Source organism: Lipotes vexillifer, unplaced genomic scaffold (genome assembly GCF_000442215.2).
Source record: "Lipotes vexillifer unplaced genomic scaffold, Lipotes_vexillifer_v1.1 scaffold1038, whole genome shotgun sequence".
Classification (NCBI taxonomy): domain Eukaryota; kingdom Metazoa; phylum Chordata; class Mammalia; order Artiodactyla; family Lipotidae; genus Lipotes; species Lipotes vexillifer.
This window is the reverse complement of record NW_006780148.1, coordinates 989,566-1,007,622: the sequence shown is the minus strand read 5'-3', so window position 1 is coordinate 1,007,622 and position 18,057 is coordinate 989,566. Positions and strand designations below refer to the sequence as shown.

The 18,057-nt window shown below is 38.3% G+C and overlaps 1 protein-coding gene across 3 annotated transcripts in view; it reads right to left on the bottom strand.

Annotated features, from left to right (window-relative positions):
• Nucleotides 1–8,113: 8,113 nt before the first annotated feature.
• The window catches only part of ESRP1 (epithelial splicing regulatory protein 1), a 57,356-nt gene continuing 47,412 nt past the window's right edge, over nucleotides 8,114–18,057 (bottom strand). For 2 of the 3 annotated variants that reach the window (XM_007453248.1, XM_007453246.1), the window contains exons 14-15: nucleotides 17,078–17,228; nucleotides 13,471–13,545 (exon numbers count right to left, since the gene is read on the bottom strand). In XM_007453248.1, the coding sequence (XP_007453310.1) occupies nucleotides 13,471–13,545; nucleotides 17,078–17,228 (226 nt within the window). Of the gene's footprint in view, nucleotides 8,135–13,470; nucleotides 13,546–17,077; nucleotides 17,229–18,057 lie in introns of those variants that run through there. The other variant, XM_007453247.1, reaches the window with a different exon arrangement.

Below are 18,057 nucleotides of genomic sequence, written 5' to 3'. Positions count from 1 at the left end.
GACCTCTCCCGTTGCGGAGCACAGGCTCCGGACGTGCAGTCTCAGCGGCCATGGCTCACGAGCCCAGCCGCTCCGCGGCATGTGGGATCTTCCCGGACCGGGGCACGAAACCGTGGCCCCTGCATCGGCAGGCGGACTCTCAACCACTGCGCCACCAGGGAAACCCGGATTAATTTTTTTCTCTGCCTTTTCTGTAAAAAAGGGGATAAGGGGCTGCACTTATCAGTTGCTCCTGCAGTTATTTCTCAAGCAGGCCTCACTTCTTCCTCACTGTTTGAAGCTATGCGTCAGTGCCTCCTGAGTATATTTGCTCTGTTATCACTCATAAGGATCTGCTGTCTTCCTTTTCCACTGACTGGTAGAACTACAATCATACAAACCAACAGAGTCCAACTGGGAACCATATAATCCTCCCTAGTGGGACACATTGAACAATGTGTGTTCTATTTAGATATTTTTGAATTAACATATTAAGCATCTTAGGACATTTTCTAAAGTAGGTTCTTTTTCCTACAGTTAAAACTCCTCCAGGAAGAGACTTTTTTTTTTTACCAAATTGATCATATGAAATAATATTCATAAATAAAGAAAAACATTGTTGGTACTAAGCGGCCTATTATCAAGATTTTCCCAGGCAAAGCTATTTTAGTAGACAAAGGTTGCTGACTTTGGACCAAGTTTCCATCCTCTCTTCTTTCAGATAAGTAAGCCCTCCAAATATTTGTGAAATTTAGTTGAATTGACTATTAGAATTGCCAGGTAATATAGGACACTTTAGTATAATATGTTCCATGCAATATTTGGGCCAGACTTAAGCTACAAATTATTTGTTGTGTATTTGAAATTTCCATTTAATTGAGTATCCTGCTTTTGGTTTGATTTTTTGTTCCTCTGTTGACCCTATTTATGGATTGAGACTGCCCCCTCAATGCTAGGAGCTCCCTAGCATTGACTACTCTTAGGCCTTCTGGGCACATGTAAATAACAGATTGAATTCTTTCTCATGATAGAGGAAAGGTAGTTAGATAGCAGATGGATTCTGAGTACCTCGATTATTAATTCAGGAAAGAATCTGCCATTCCTAATGCCCTGATACATGAAATTGCTTCTGCTGTCTTCCCACCCTACAAAGGGCTCCAGCTAGAACTGGATGGGTCTAGTGCAGTCCTGGAGCTGCCATTGAGCTACTTATTAGTCAACCAGCCAGTGCAGATGATTGACTGGGCATATCTAGACCTGCTGTTTGGAGGACTAATCACACTTCCAAAGTATAGGTATCTTAAAACCAAAAGCATACAGTGATTGTGGGGGGAAAAATATTTCCCACCAATTATGACTTATCACCATAACAATTTGTGTGTAACAGAGTAATGGCCATGATATTTTTTTTAATAAAGTAAAAAACCAAAAACCTGTTCATCGATTATGACATGATTTAAATATAGATATATTTTAAAAATCTTGTTGGAATCCTAGATAGGCAAATTTCACACCAAACTCTCTCTTTGGATGTGTATATCAATGTGAAAGGCAACTCTCTGAATTTGTACCTCAGTGTAAAAAGCATACTATTAATAACTAGATTAATACTAACATTTTAAACATTTTTAAACGGTGCTAAAGAAAAACAATTTTTGATTTTTAACATTTAAATTTGTAAACAACTCTAAAAGAAAACTGTACAAAGCACATTAGTTTTCACCTGCAGGAATGAACATACATTAATTCATTCAATAGATATTTATTGTATATATCCCAAGGGCTGGCTAGTCACTAAGGATACAGGGGGAAAGAAGACACATTTTACCTTGATGGAAGTTACAACACGGGGAGCAGATTATAGGGAGATCTTACAGAGTCTAGTGAGTCAGGAAAGGCCTGCCTCAGAAAAGTAAGATTTCTGCATAGCAGTTAGTCAGTGAAGAGAGGAATAACAGGGAAAATTGTGTTTCAGGCAGAGGAAACAAAAAGTGCATCATTCCTGCGAAGAACTGGAACAAGTACAACAAAGTGTAGAGCGTGAGAGGAAGAGTGCCTTGAAGAAAGCTCAAGAGGTAGGCAAGAGTCAGCTCATGCAATAGCATGCAGTCATACATTTGGGTATTTTTTCCTACAGCAAATGGAAACCTTTAATAAAAAGATTTTAAGGACACATAATCACTTTGTCGTGTTCTTATCACACATGCACAGAAAAAATAAAGAGGGTGGGAGGAAACTTTTGGAGGTAATAGATATTGGTGGCATTGATTGTGGTGATGGTTTCACTAGTATAGCCTTATCTCCAAGGACTCACCAAGCTGTGTATGCTAAATAAGTACAGCTTTTTTTTTTTAAATGAATATTTAGATCTATGAATCAGATTACTTCAGTTCTTTGTGACTTTATTTTATTTTTTTATTTTTGCTGTCTTGGATCTTTGTTTCTGTGCGAAGGCTTTCTCTAGTTGCGGCAAGGAGGGGCCACTCTTCATCGCGGTGCGCGGGCCTCTCACTATCGCGGCCTCTCTTGTTGCGGAGCACAGGCTCCAGATGCGCAGGCTCAGTAGTTGTGGCTCACGGGCCCAGCCGCTTCGCGGCATGTGAGATCTTCCCAGACCAGGGCTCGAACCCGTGTCCCCTGCATTAGCAGGCAGATTCTCAACCACTGCGCTACCAGGGAAGCCCCAGTACAGCTTTTTATATCTCAATAATACCTCAGTAAAGTGGTTTAAAAAACATGTAATCAGATCTGTGTTTTTAATTTAAGATTGTTCTTTTAAAAAAGCATACTGGCAAGAGAGGAAAGCAGAATTTGATATAAAGAATCCAATACTGCGGCAAAGAACTGGTGAGAGTTACTGATGACTAGGATGGTGAGGGAAGGAAATTAAGAATGGCTTTCTTGGGCTTCTCTGGTGGCGCAGTGGTTGAGAGTCCACCTGCCGATAACAGAGGACACGGGTTCGTGCCCCGGTCCGGGAAGATCCCACATGCCACGGAGTGGCTAGGCCCGTGAGCCATGGCCGCTGAGCCTGCATGTCCGGAGCCTGTGCTCCGCAACGGGAGAGGCCACAACAGTGAGAGGCCCGAGTACCGCAAAAAAAAAAAAAAAAAAAAAAAAGGGAATGGCTTTCTTACCTTTAATACCTGGTGGTATGCGGTGCTGGTTCCTGAAGTAAAGAGAACACAAGGACCAGCAGGTTTTTGGACACAGAAAGATATGTTCTTTTTTAACATGTTGAAATTGAAACGCCCAGGGACACTTCCAAATGGAAATATCTATTGCATTGTTGGGTTTAGAAGCTGGTAGCTCCAAAGAAGCGTGTGGAAGTAAATTACTGAGTTTGCCCAGAGAACAGATAGAGAAAGTGGCTGAGGAAGAAATCATGAGAAACACCATCAGGTAAGGAAGGATGTCTCTCTTTTTCTTTTTCTCTCTCTCTCTCTCTCTCTCTCTCTCTCTCTCTCTCTCTCTCTCTCTCACACACACACACACACACACACACACACACACACACACACACACACACAGGCTGAGAACTGTCCAGAACCAGCTGAGAATTCCACATTGTTTTTTTTTTTTTTTAAATGTTTCTGGTGTTTACTGTCATATTGGTTTTATATGCATTATAAAACACTGACTCAAATTCGAGTCTGTAATAAGCAGCTTTGTTACCCATTTATCAACATTCACTTTTAGTACAGCAACAATACATAGCTATTGAATAATTCAGCAGCTGAATTAATGGCATACTGGCAATAAAGTCAAAAGGCAGACCAAAGGAACACTATGTAACGATGGACTGTATTTGTGCAATGCTAGGAAAAGAGGAGCAGCTAAGCAATTAGGAGAGCGTTAATCACCTCAACCTGTCTCCAGATCTTTATATTCTAGATCCTTTCCTGTACTTTCTGTGCAACCATGAGATGTTTTACTTAACCTACCCTTCATTTCCTGGTCTATAAAAATAATAATAGTGGTACCTACTGTAATAGGTTGTTGTGAAGATTCATTTAACCAATACAATGCTTTTTATTGTTGATCACACATATTCTCGGTGGTTTTTTTGGTTGTAGCTCATAGTATACTCTGCCAAGGTAATGATTACCAGCGTAGGTTTTGGCCCCAAATATCCCTCCACCTTCCACATAAAGGAATTGAGGGGAAGTACATTGAAATAAGGACATTTGCCCTTTAACTTAGGTCTAAGCTAGGGGCAAGTCAAGCTGTTTGTTTCTGAAACTTTTATCCCTAGGGCCACCCTTTGGGATCTTGGCCTTCAAGATCTCACATAACACAAAGAAGGCAGCAAAAACGTAGAAAAACAATTTCTCCCTATGACACCCACTCAGTGCTCTCTTGCTCCTGAATTTCATGCTGGTGGCCTTCCAGTCCTCAAAGTTTACATCACCTCCTGTCTAGTCTGTGTCTCATATTAGCACATGGGCTAGGGAATGGAGTACTGAGCACCAACTGTAGAGATTCAACCTTAAACAGAAGACATCCGGAAACTGAATTACTTCCACCAGTTCAGTCCTATTTATCCTTTTCCTCTTCTCAATAAGAGCACTTCCTATCGTGGCCCAGTTTTAAACTGGAACTCCATTTTACTCATGACCCAAAGAATTTGCTTCAAAATAATACAGCAGTGGGGAAAGTGGAAAGGAATATGGATAATTTATATAATTACATATAATCCTATATGTAATAGATTATACAATTGATTACATAATCAATCTATAGGAATGATTGGCTTTGAGTTCATAATTGTTGAAGTTGGAAAGAGACATGGTGCTCATTATTCTATTTTTGTATATGTTAAAAAAATTTTTCCCCAAAGAGCTAGGGGAAGCAGAGAGAGGAAGAGAAGTTGTGAAATCAACTATAAACCTACGAGGTGGACCTTTAAGGCTTTTTAACATACTCAAGTCCTCTCTATTCTCACTCTGCCTTCCCCACCAGCTTTACTCAATTCCATACCCTCCTGACTGCCTGTGTTCCTTTTCTGCCATGAGGAGGGCAGCTACATGAGGTGCTATTTCAAGGAGGTAAATAGGAAATCCCCTTAGCCCACGCAACCTGTTTTTCTTGAAGGCAAGGAATAGGCTGGACAATGTTAAATGCCTGCCAGAGACATCAAAGCGCAAAGGAATGTGCAGAACCTCAGCTTGCCTAGAGAGCTCTGTTGCCTCCTCACAGATAACAGAGACCCAAAGCTGAAGCACGAAATTGACAGAAATTGCTTTATTTTTATAAATGACATTGGCAAGGACTGAGACTGAAAAACTGTCTAGGTGAACTAAACTTCATTTGGTGAATGCTTAACAAGACCATGTATGTACAAATGTACTAGACGTTGAGGGAAATACAGGTACTCTCTGCCCTTGAGGTTATATCCTAAATCTGGAATTGAACTCTATAAAGAGTATATACATCAAATAAGTGATACTGACAATATATGTAACTCTAAAGTGGTGTAAGTCACACAAGACTTAACCAGGGTCCTAAATAAATTTGGCTTAGAGAGAATATTGGAGAACTCAGCCTTAGCAAAGAGTGATTGGAATAAAGGAGGAGCATGTGGGATTCAGAAACACTAAAGTTCTAGCTCTTATTATATGGCTTTTAAGAAATGGCTTGTACTTCCCTGGTGGCGCAGAGGTTAAGAATCCACCTGTCAATGCAGGGGACACGGATTTGAGCCCTGGTCCGGGAAGATTCCACATGCCACAAAGCAACTAAGTTTGTGCGCCACAACTACTGAGCCCGCGTGTTACAACTACTGAAGCCCGGGCGACTAGAGCCCATGCTCCGCAAAGAGAAGCCACTGCAATAAGCCTCCACACTGCAACGAAGAGCAGCCCCCGCTCGCTGCAACTAGAGAAAGCCCGGGCACAGCAACGAAGACTCAACGCAGCCAAAAATAAATAAATAAATTAAATTAAAAGAAAAAAAAATCCTTAAAAAAAAAAAGGCTTATGTGGCTTGAATAGGTGTTCAAATTGTCAAGCAAATAGAGCCCTAGTAATAAGATGCAGGGACCACATAGTATCTTCACTTCATAGTATCTTCACTTCATAGTATCTATCACTACCATAGTATCACTTCATAGTATCACTTCATAGTATCTATCACTACCATAGTATCACTTCATAGTATCTATCACTACCATAACTTAAGAATTTCAAAATCAAAGTCTCAGTGATTTATGTTCTAAGGATAGTTGTTTGATCTGTATCTGAAGTGCATTAATCATTGATAGCTTTTACAAATACTTATAGTAACTTAGGTAAATATCCTACCACCTCAGGAAAAAAAGGCTTTACCCACCACACCCTTCCACCATTACCCTTAACTCTTCTAATAACAAAACAGAATGCAAACATTGAGATTAAACAGGCAAGTTTTATTATCAAATGTAACAATTCTACAAAAACTCAATAGTATTGTAGTATTACTGCCTATCTTAAAGTCTTTCAGAGCTTTGGGAAGACAGCATCTTAAGGTAGCCAAGTATAAAGAACTATTTTTCTGATCTTAAGTGCCAGTTATCACCAATTTTCACACAAAATGGTTTTTCTTTTTTCTTTTTATTTCTCCTACTGCAGTTAAAGGGCCATTGCTGGTCAGTGAAGAGGGAATGTTTGGCTCTCCATTCAAGGTGTTAAAGTAATGCAAAGTAAATAAAAATAGCAGCCACATAAATCTGCATGGCATTGTATCCAAGCTAAGGACAATATGAGTAAATTAAAGAAACATGTGCACTCAATTAATCAAATCCTGTTTCCTCTTTGGAGTTACACGAGGCAGCAGTATTATCTAGCTAGTGTCTAATATTGCACTTTTGGAGCATAAACACAGCTAAACACATAGTGCTAAACACTGACAGCATCAGTACCTGTTCTCACCACATCAGTGTTTACCTCTCAGTCTAGCATGCTGACTATAACCCTATGCTTTTAAAAGTTTTAATTATTTGACAGTTAAGGCATTAGAGAAAAAGTTTTAAGGCTATCTTAATATATACAAGCATTCACTTTAGTTAGTATATTGCTTTCTAGAATACACTGTTCAAATATCTCATTTTTGTGATATTAAAAACTATGGAATTCCTTATTAAAGTCCAAACCATCAATAACGGGAATAGTACAATATAAAATAATACATATGAAGCCATAATATTCAATTACAATTCAAACTAGAAATTACTAACTACATGTAGCTGCTTCATTTTTGGTTTTACATTTTGGCCCCTAGTTCATTCTTATTTACAACTGATACCTACTGAGAAAAAAATACAACTTTTTAACTATGTATGTTTTGTGGTGGGTGTACCATCTCATCTCACTTCTCCCAAGGTGTTTAAAAAATAGTTTCGGTGGCTCTTAACTGTAAGACACTGTGATGGCCAAGAGACTGGGAAAATATTAGTTTTATTTCTTTTTGTAAGTTTGCGACTTTATTCCAGGACCTTATTCTTTTTTTTTTTTTTATTTTTATTTTATTTTTTCTTGCGTTATGCGGGCCTCTCACTGTTGTGGCCTCTCCCATTTGCGGAGCACAGGCTCCGGACGCGCAGGCTCAGTGGCCATGGCTCACGGGCCCAGCCGCTCCGCGGCATGTGGGATCTTCCCGAAACGGGGCACGAACCCGCGTCTTCTGCATCGGCAGGCGGACTCTCAAGCACTGCGCCACCAGGGAAGCCCCAGGACCTTATTCTTGAGTTACTTAGGAAGAGCACGTGATTGTGCAGAAGATGGGGAGAGAAGAGTGGGAACACACAAAAATGAAGCTTCCATAACAGAGTTCCTGATGGAGACAGTAGACACTAGTGGAGTATTTTTTTCCCCCAAGACTTAAAACTTAGGAAACACCTATGATGCCACGTTAGCTGGTAGTAATGGAGACACCCGATTTCAAATTCGCATTTTAAATGCCTATTTGCAATCAGCAAGGAGCCAAGCATGCTGCTTGCAATAAGAATTTGGCTTCACTGGCTCAAATTTTTCACTCCACCAAAAGATAGGGCACAGGCCCACTGTCCAATCATGTTTGCTGAAAATACTGCAGCCTGAGTGTAGACAAACTTCTCCTGAAGTTGTTAGAAGTTGTCTTATGTCTGAAGGTTTCAGGATCACCATATATCTTTCAAACACTGAAAAAAAACAAAAGGAAAAATTATAGTCTCTAAATTTTACAATTCTTAGTAGCCATAAAAAAAGAGATTCTGAATTTTAAACAGTCTGAAAAAGCCTTTAGGTAGTCCAAATTTTTACTTTACACAGACGTAATTGGGATTTACACAGCCAATTCTCAGGGAATACAGTGCTGATAAGTGAAGTTTATGTGATAATTGGCAGTTCCACGATACCCTACCCTTTGTATTATCATGCATGGGATAACGTGTGTGTTTTCACCTCCCCACTTAACTCTTTTGTGAAGAGACTATTCTCCTCATTCCTTTTTCTGGGTTCCCAAGTTATCAGAACATTTTACTGATACTAGAGGTTTAATACCATTTTAAAAATAAATTAAAGCATTAAGACAAAAATTTTAAATTAAATTCTAGTATAAGAAATTTTTAAAAATTTCAAGAATATTTTTATCAGTAAGAAGCACTGAAAGGGGACTTCCCTGGCGGTCCAGTCATTAGGATTCCTCACTTCCAATGCAGGGGGTGCAAGTTCGATCCCTGGTCTGGGCACTAAGTTCCCACATGCCGTGTAGGGTGGCCAAAAAAAAAAAAAGAAGCACTGAGGAATGACACTGACACTAGCAAACATGAGCTCTACATGTCAGTGACTAATCGATAAAAGCCACCTTCATGTGGATTATTTCATCCTTACAACCACCTTATTATATTACCATGTTATCCCCACTTTAAAGATGGGGAAACTGAGGCACAGAGCAATTAAGCCAATAATTGGAAGATCTAGAATTTGAATGTAAATTGGTTCCACTGTGCTATTTTTCTTATACACCACACAAAATCTTTAAAATGAAAACTGTAACTAGGCATGTGTATACTTTGACATGTAAATGAGAAACAGAAATGAAGACAGAAATAAAGATAGCTGTTCAGAGTTCAGCCTTATTCATATGGCCAGTTTGTAACTGTGGTTAAGACTAGATTTGCTTTTAGAACAGATTCCAAAATTGGTAGAGATTTAGATTCAGGTACTTTAAGAACAGAGAAACATTTGTGTATTAGAACCCGCCTTCAAAATGTGGTTTACAAAGTGACCATAGTTAACATTTAGCTTTAAACATTATGCATTGAAACCTCCTCCTTGGTACAGACAAGAAAATCTCTGTCAATGACCCAGCAACATTATTGTCCAATAACTATTTTGTCCTTCTTTTAGCAATAGCAACTGATTTTCCTTAAATGACTGCCCCTCACCCAATCTCAAGGCCATAAAGAGGCAACTTTACTGCTGAGCCCAACAAATGACTCAGATATAGCCAATAAGAGCCCTGCATATCCTTGGCCACAGTGGTTTCAGAGATGGACTTAAAGTGGGGCCAGTGACACTGAATTCCTGGCTTCCTCTGGACTTGCAGTGGAAGGGTGGGAAGGCAGGAGTTGCTGGGGGTACGTCATGGAGAGAGTTTGGCTGAGAGTGAGCCCTTGGATCCAGCCAAGTCAGTCAATTCTGGACCTGTCTGTTATCAGAGTCAATGAATTCTACCTTCCTCATTCTCAGCCCATACTATTAGTATTCTAGTAGGAAACCATTGTAGATGCTGAAAATTATACCTTCATATTTTGTCAAAATGTGGAAGAGTTCAGAAGAAATTAAAAGTTTAACCTTCTCAGACCTGCCTTTTAATCCCAGTGGTATCCAATGGAATTTTAGCATTTAGCAATGAGCACATTCCTAGCTGCCAGCAAAAAAAGAAAATCTCAGACAAATAAGGAGAAAATGTTTCCTATTCCCCTTTAGCTGCAGAAAAGCAAACACTATTATGCAAAGACAATTTTGAAGCTACAACTGCAAGTATCCACAAATCAGTCTTTCCCTTCTAGTAAGGTCTGTGTTGAAACATACAATGTTGTATTTTGCATTAAACTGTCATTAAAAGTACTATGTACAAAGAATTCTTTTAAGATATCTGGATTTCACCAACTGGTGTTATGCCCTATGGAATGAACCTAAACCCCTTAAAAACAAAAAGCTTGCAATTCTGATTCGTTGTAATATTTTATTTCCTCCCAGTAATTCTGACATCTGTTTTCTGAAAGTATAATTCATAGGTGAGATTTTTTTGTTAGGACAGAAGAACAGCTTCTTCTTCCTTATATTAAAGATAAAATAAAACCCATAACTCAGATTCTTTAATCAAAGAAAGCCTGTTTGTCATTTAAATCAATAGAATCGGCATTTATCTGTTGTTCTTGCCCGTTTTTATAATACTAGTTGGAGGAGGAAGACAGAAGCTTTGTCTAATTTTGAAAGCTGCTTTTTTTATCCAAAAGATACCTTGAGGGACTTCCCTGGTGGTCCAGGGGCTAAGACTCCATGCTCCCAATGCAGGGAGACCAGGTTCAATCCCTGATTAGGGAACTAGGTCCCACATGCCGCAACTAAGAGTTTGCATGTCGCAACTAAAGATCCCACATGCTGCAATGAAGACCCTGGGTGCCCAAGATGCGGGTGCAGCTAGCTAGCTAGCTAAATAAATAAATAAATATTTAAAAAACAAAACAAAACTGAAATCTCTAAAATCAAGCAAAGAAAAACAAACAAAAGATACCTTGAATTTTTGGGCCAAAAACTAAAATATTGATCCAAAAAAAAAAAAAAAAAAAAGATTTTTCAATCCACAAAGTAATCTAAACTATACACTTAAGAGACCAAGTATAAAAAACACTCTTCAAATGAGTTACATGGAGATTTTTTGTTTTGTTTTGCATAAAATTTAGCTGTTGTGAGAATACCAGGCTTAATATATTGCAAGAATCTTCAAAAATACCTAGTATACAGACAAAAGTTTTCACAAAAAAGCAAAGAAAACTATAACCACTTTATCTTGACTTCCCAGCTTTCAGAACTGTGAGAAAGTAAATATTTGTTGTTTATAAGCCACCCAAGTCCATCGAATTGCGTTAGGACAGCCTGAATCGTTGAAGCCATTTACCAAATGATCAAATTGATACCACCAGGGAGGTCATGTGGGTATAGTACAACCGATATTATGTATCATGAGATCTCATGAGAGGGGCTCTTCACCTCTATGTATTCTTTCCTAACACTCATTACCCCAGCCTAATCACAAGAAAAACATTAAACAAATTCAAACTAAAGGACAGCCCATAAGACTTCAAAAGCAGCATAACTCAAAATTGTCAAGGTCTAGAAAATAAGCAAAGACTGAGAAACTAACACAGGCCAGAGGACACTAAGGAGACAGGCCAACTAAATGTGAAATCCTAGACTGGATCCTAGAATAGAAAAAGGACATTAATGGAAATACTGGTGAAATCTGAAAAATGTCTGAAATGTAGATAGTAGTCAAAAACATTGCCCATGGGCTTCCCTGGTGGCGCAGTGGTTGAGAGTCCGCCTGCCGGTGCAGGGGACACGGGTTCGTGCCCCGGTCCGGGAAGATCCCACATGCCACGGAGCGGCTGGGCCCGTGAGCCATGGCCGCTGAGCCTGCGCTCTGCAACGGGAGAGCCCACAGCATTGAGAGGCCCGCGTACCGCCAAAAACAAAAACAAAAACAAAAACAAAACATTGCCCATGTAATGATTACTGTGATCATAGCAACAAAATAGTTATTTGTATACATAAAGAACTTTAATTTGTATAACTTTATACTCATTAATCCACCTAATTCTCACCCCCCAAAAATGTTACATATGTAGAAGAGATTTTTCCCCAATTTTTAGAGAGACGGGAAATGTCACCTCTAAAGAATTATCATCTCGATATGTATGCAAAATATAGTTGTAAATATAGTTAAGAAGCACTCGTTGACAGATTTAAATTTATGAGCTGACCCTGCCCCTTTGAGATCCTAGGAGTATGAGACTTGGAACTCACAGTGAAAGTGGGGGGTACAAGAACCCTGGCCATCTGAGAAGGCATTCTTTCCAGCCCGCCATCACAATCTCCTTCTCTGGAGGGAAACTTGGGCGTCTTTATAATAGACTGTGAGCTGTCCTTGGGGGTCTTTTATGACCAAAAAAAGAGGCATATTTACAGTAGTTCTTGGGGCAGTCAACAAATATTGGCTGGTTTGAGAGGACTAGGCTACATGAGAAGACAGATAGTGTGACTTTTTTCTTTTATTGATTGACTGATTGATTGATTGATGGCTGTGCTGGACCTTTCTTCTAGATTTAGTTTAAAAGAGAAGAAAGACATGCAACAAAAACCTCACAGTCATTTGGGAATGGAGCATATTTAAAAGTATAACCAGATGAAGCTTAAAACCATTATGCTAAGTGAAATAAGCCAGTTATGAAAGGACAAATATTGTGTTATACTATTTATAAGGTACCTAGAATAGTCAAATGCATAGAAACAGAAAAGAGAATAATGGTTCCCAAGGTGCTGGGGAAAGAGGGAAAGGAGATTGTTTAATGTATTTAGAGTTTCAGTATGAGAAGGTGAAAAATTTGATGGTGGTAATGTTTGCATAACAATGTGAATGTACTTAATGCCACTGAACTATACACTTAAAAATGATTAAAATGGTATTAGATTACGTATTACTTTACCACAACATTTAAAAAAAAGTCAAACTAGGAAAAAAAAGTGTAACCAACTCGATAGAATTATCATATGACTCAGTGATTCTACTTCTTTATACCCAAAATAATTTAAAATAGTCAAATATTTGTACATAATATCAGCACTATTTACAATATCCAGAAGGTAGAAATAGCCCATATGCCCATCAACAGATAAATGAAACAAAATGTGGTACAGCCATACAATGGAATATTATTCAGTCACAAAAAGGAGGGAAGTACTGATACACACTACAACGTGGATAAACCTCAAAAACATGAAATGAAGCAGATTGGTTGCCTGGGTCTATGGGGAGGGGAAATTGGGAGCTACTGCTTAATGGGTATAGGATTTTCTTTCAGAGTTGATAAAAATCACTTAATTGTATACTTTAAAATGATTTATTTTATGTTATGTGATTTTTACCTCAATTAAAAAGAAAAACAAAAGCAAGAAAGCATACCCAACCTGTATTCCACATGATATGAATAAATTTCCAAATGGAAAAGTATTTCCATATACGTTGCTTAGATACTATCTACTTAGATGACAACCTTAATTCCAGTCTCCATTCCTTCTAAGATTTCTGACATTCTTACATCACATGAAGGGAAGATGGCAACTGCCACCTGACTTCTAAAAAACACTTTGAGATTCTTGACCTCTATTTGTTTGGCCCTTTATAATTTAACTTTCACATCATAGAGCCTTACCTTCTTTTCTGAGGATGGTCTAACTGCTGGGGCCCTTAAATACAAACCCATTCTTTGGATAGAGTCCTGGCCTGGTCATTTGTGTGTACAAGTCCATCCTCGGTTGCATACTAAAATGCAAGTTAAAACAAACAGGATCAAAAGATGGACAAACTGTCACTATGTATGGTTAGTATTTCAACTGAATAGATCTACCAACTGAATTATAGGACATTTAGACCATAGGAAACAAGTTAACGCTGATACAAGCCATATATGTAATTGCTAATCCCAAGTCGTCATTTCTTACTTAACTCGTCTAAATACCATAAAAATCCCTACTAGGAGGGAAGTTAGATTGAACACGTGGATAGAAAAAGAACATCGTACTGCAACGCCACCAAACACTTCAGATCTTGATAATAGTACAGTTTCCATCACACCACAAGTGTGACTAGATATCAAATATTTGAGCACCAACTATTTTCAAGGTATTCTACAATAAGCCCAATATCTCTATATAACTTGGTGAACTTTAAATAGTATTAGATATATTTGTAATATCAACCTAATTCTCTCAGCAGTGCAGAAAGTAAAAAGCAGTGAGAGGCCCAAGATAATGAATAAAGCCAGTACTTCGAGGAGAAACAAAAACTAGCACAACTGAAAATGCAAAGCCATTGACGGTAGAGGTTAATGCAAAGAGCAAATGAAAAAGTTAAAGGACTTATATAAGGATACCTAACAGCCCATTTCAGAATAAGAGGCCCATCAACTAAAATATAGACACAGATTTATTTCCATGACCAGAATGACATCCTCATCACCAAATATTTTTATAGTAGTCTTTTTGCCTTCGTAAATTCAATCCTCATTCTATTAATCTCATTTATCAAAATGGGCCTAACTCGGGTACTTTTACTTTACAAGAATGAAGATTTGATAGCAGAACCCATGTCCTGCATCTTGCTTTAGCATCAGAATTCTTCCCTTTTTGTAAATCCTTGCCCTTTCCAACTTTACAGCCTCCTCGACCCCAAATGAAGTATGGAAAAATTAAGTTGGAGGAGTTTTATAGAAAGAATTTTGCTGAGGATAGAGGAAACATACATCCCCAAATTAAAAATAACATTTATAAAGATGACATATGCCATTTTATATATAATATATATATTTTAAAAGACAGAAACAGAAACCATTAAGAGATTTCATTCATTCAACCATTACCAAGGATTTGCTTAATTATGTAAGTAAATTATATAATTATGTAGGATGAATCATAAATAACCAAAAATCAAATGAAACCCTCCCATGAAATCAGCAACAGCAATAAATGCACCATAGGTAAAGACAGACACAGATTACACTTGAGAACAATTTTTTTAAAAAGCCATCCATTGATTTTTGTCTTGTGACAAAGCCATATCTAAAAGAATCTAGACTCTCATGGTTAGTGGCTATTACTAAAATAACTGAGAACAGGCAAAAATAAATAAGAAGGCAAGGAAGGAATCTTAAACGCAGTAGAAAATATAAGCTTTTATGTAAGTGTGATATGAAATTAGGTTATATACAAAAGATTTTGAAAGTATGCATTGTAACTACCTTAAAGCTCAAACTACTGAAGAATAATATGATACACTGAAATAGATAATTCAGGTTCCTATGTAATCCTACTTTATTGATCCAGTTCATAAATTCCAAGCACTTCAGAAATGAAGGCAAATGCCTTGAGACAAAATAATTTCACAGAATCTTTGTGCTTCTGATTATACTAGGTCTGCTCCAACCTTGAATGATTCCCTAGAAGCTACTAGAAGACAAAATAACTTCAGGGACTTCCCTGGCCATCTGGTGGTTAAGACTTCCAATGCAGGGTGTATGGGTTCGATCCCTGGTCGGGGAGCTAAGATCCCACATGGCTTGCAGATGAAAAACCAAAACATAAAACAGAAGCAATATTGTAACAAATTCAATAAAGACTTTAAAAATGGTCCACATCAAAAAAATCTTTTAAAGAAGTAAATAAAATTTTTAAATAAAATAACTTCAGTCTGTAGCAGTTTATCTTAATTTTGAAGCATGTCAACCTTTTAGCCATAAATGTAGAAATAGCTGCTATTACATCTTTGGGGTATAATAAATACCCACAAAAGCGAGCCATGGCACTCTTCATAGTAAGAGCAATTTTGCTTACTCTCATAATCAGTATATGTGTATGACCACTTAATTCTATTTAGTGTGAATGTAATAAAAGTTAATTAGTCAAAACAAAAGAAATTAATTCAACTGACTACTAAGACCTGAAACTTTGCTTATGCTTTCTAGAACTGGAAAACCATGGGAGAAAATACAAAACTCAAATGTATTCCCCATGAGATTAAATAATCTTTTCAACAGCCTTCAGTAAAATTCTCTACTCTTTTCATAATCTAGTGAATCAGATACGAAGTTTGGAAAGTAACATTTTTATTCCTGCAAGGGTTTCCAACAGGCAGCATAATTGTTTAGGGAAGAAGTAAAGTATCTACTGATCTCTGAAAAATAGCTTTACTTCTGGAAAGAATGTGCTAAGCCAAGCAGTAACAAAAGATAACTTTTATCCACCTTCATTCAGTCTTTCACTATCAGACACAGCTTTTCTCCATTTGTCAAAAAATATCCCATCGTGGTAACTTGGTAGGTTCGGGGCATCCCCACTGACATCATTTTAGCTGAGCTCCACAATCCTCCATGATTCATGGATACCAAGAGCTTGTAAACCTGTTCTAAGAGTGAAATGGCACCTGCAGGCACAGCCCTTATCATGCTGTACTGTAAATGCTCAAGGGCTATTTTAGGATTTGATGATTATGCCTACAAGTGCTTCTCAACTCTGAAGACTCAAGCATGGCTCAGCTCCAGGAGGAAAGACCATTTTTGCTTTTAGTGCAATTAAAAGGCTGCAAGATACTGATTTTCAGACGTTGCAGGAAAGGAAGGAGTTCGGGTTCTAACCATGTGATTTAAGGAAGGAAAGGTGTCCGCTCAGGTGAGATGACAATGAGAAGATTTTGCTTGCTGTTAAGGAGCTCTTACCAAGCTGTTCTTAAGTCAAAGAACAGCTGATGGACACAGACAGTCGTAGAAAAACTGACAAGAGTAAATATCAGTTTCACAAGAATTAATAGATCATAAAAGACTCACTGATTAGCTTATAGCTCATTTTAAGGAGTTACCATCTAAAGATTCACTGAGTCACCCTTATTTTTCCAGATTAGGCAGAGAGGCCTCGGACTACTTTTTAAATACTCCAACTCCGCGTCCAAGGAAAATTCCTTCTTAGCCAATCTTACTATAGATGGAAACACCCACATCACTGTGTGCCCTAAAGAGCTTTCTCAAAGCAGCCCAACTGGGGGAAAAAAAAAAAAGCATCAATTAGATTAAGTTGAAGTAATGAAAACAGCACGGAAAAGCCCCAGTCCTATTAAAGGGATGAGTTTGAAGTTAGCACTCAGACTAGTCCCCCTGACTTTGACTCTGGTTCTTCATAAAGAAAATCTATTTATTAACACATACACACGAGTTTCAGAGAATTTGCTTCTTTCCTGGCTGCGTTCTTTAGGCACATCAACTTAAGTAATAAGGGCACTGAGTATTTTTCTTCTTCAAGGTACTGACCTGGTAACCTTGGAAGAAGTTAAGAATTTCCTTAACTCCAGTATTGTAGGCCAGGCCCTGCATTCTGACCACCGTGCCAGGCTGTGGAGGGACACCGCTAAGATTAGCAGCTGTAGGGAAGTAGCCAAGACTATTGGGCGAACCTGGGGGGCTAAAGGGAGAGAAAGCACAGTGAACCAATAGAAATAGACAATGTCTAATATTTACTCTAAAAACATTAGTTACTTAAGGAAACAGACTTTCTCAAGGTGATCTTTCTTAGAATTCTTAGTTATCTCTCCTAAGACAAGTACACCATAGCTATTCTGTCCCACAGCTCCACAAAAGCCAAAAGTTGAAAGATAGAGGGTTAATGCAGAGTTAAATACAGGGTTTCCCCAAAGATCCAGTTCTGTCTGAGAGTCCTAAATGAAGGAAGGAGAGAAGGAAACTTCTGCAGCCACTCAACCACAAAGCACCACTTCCAAAGCCTAGCACATTGATGATTAACTGGCTAGTTATCAGGAATACTAAGGCATGAAAAGGCATGAACACAAAGGAATAATAGAAACCATAGCCACAGAGACCAAAAAGCATACAATACAAAATGATTGCTCCAAAGAATAGACTGTTTTACTCCTATACACAAACGTACAACACAGTAAATACAGCATAATACGACAGCAAAGTACTATAGCACCCATGAGTTATTGCTTCCAACCTGACTGAAAAAAAAATGTGTGGGGGGTGGAAAGGAACAAGTAAATTGGAAGGTATGCATAACAAACTACATCAACCACCATTAACACGAGGGGAAATTGATGATGGGTCCTCTTTGTGTATCTGGGGCAATTACCTCCAAGGAACAAAAGCCACATGAATACCTAATCATTCTTCTTCTTTTTTAAAAAACTTTTTATTTATTTATTTGGCCACACTGGGTCTTAGTTGTGGCACTCAGTATCTTCGTTGCCACGTGCAGGATCTTTAGTTGCGGTAGG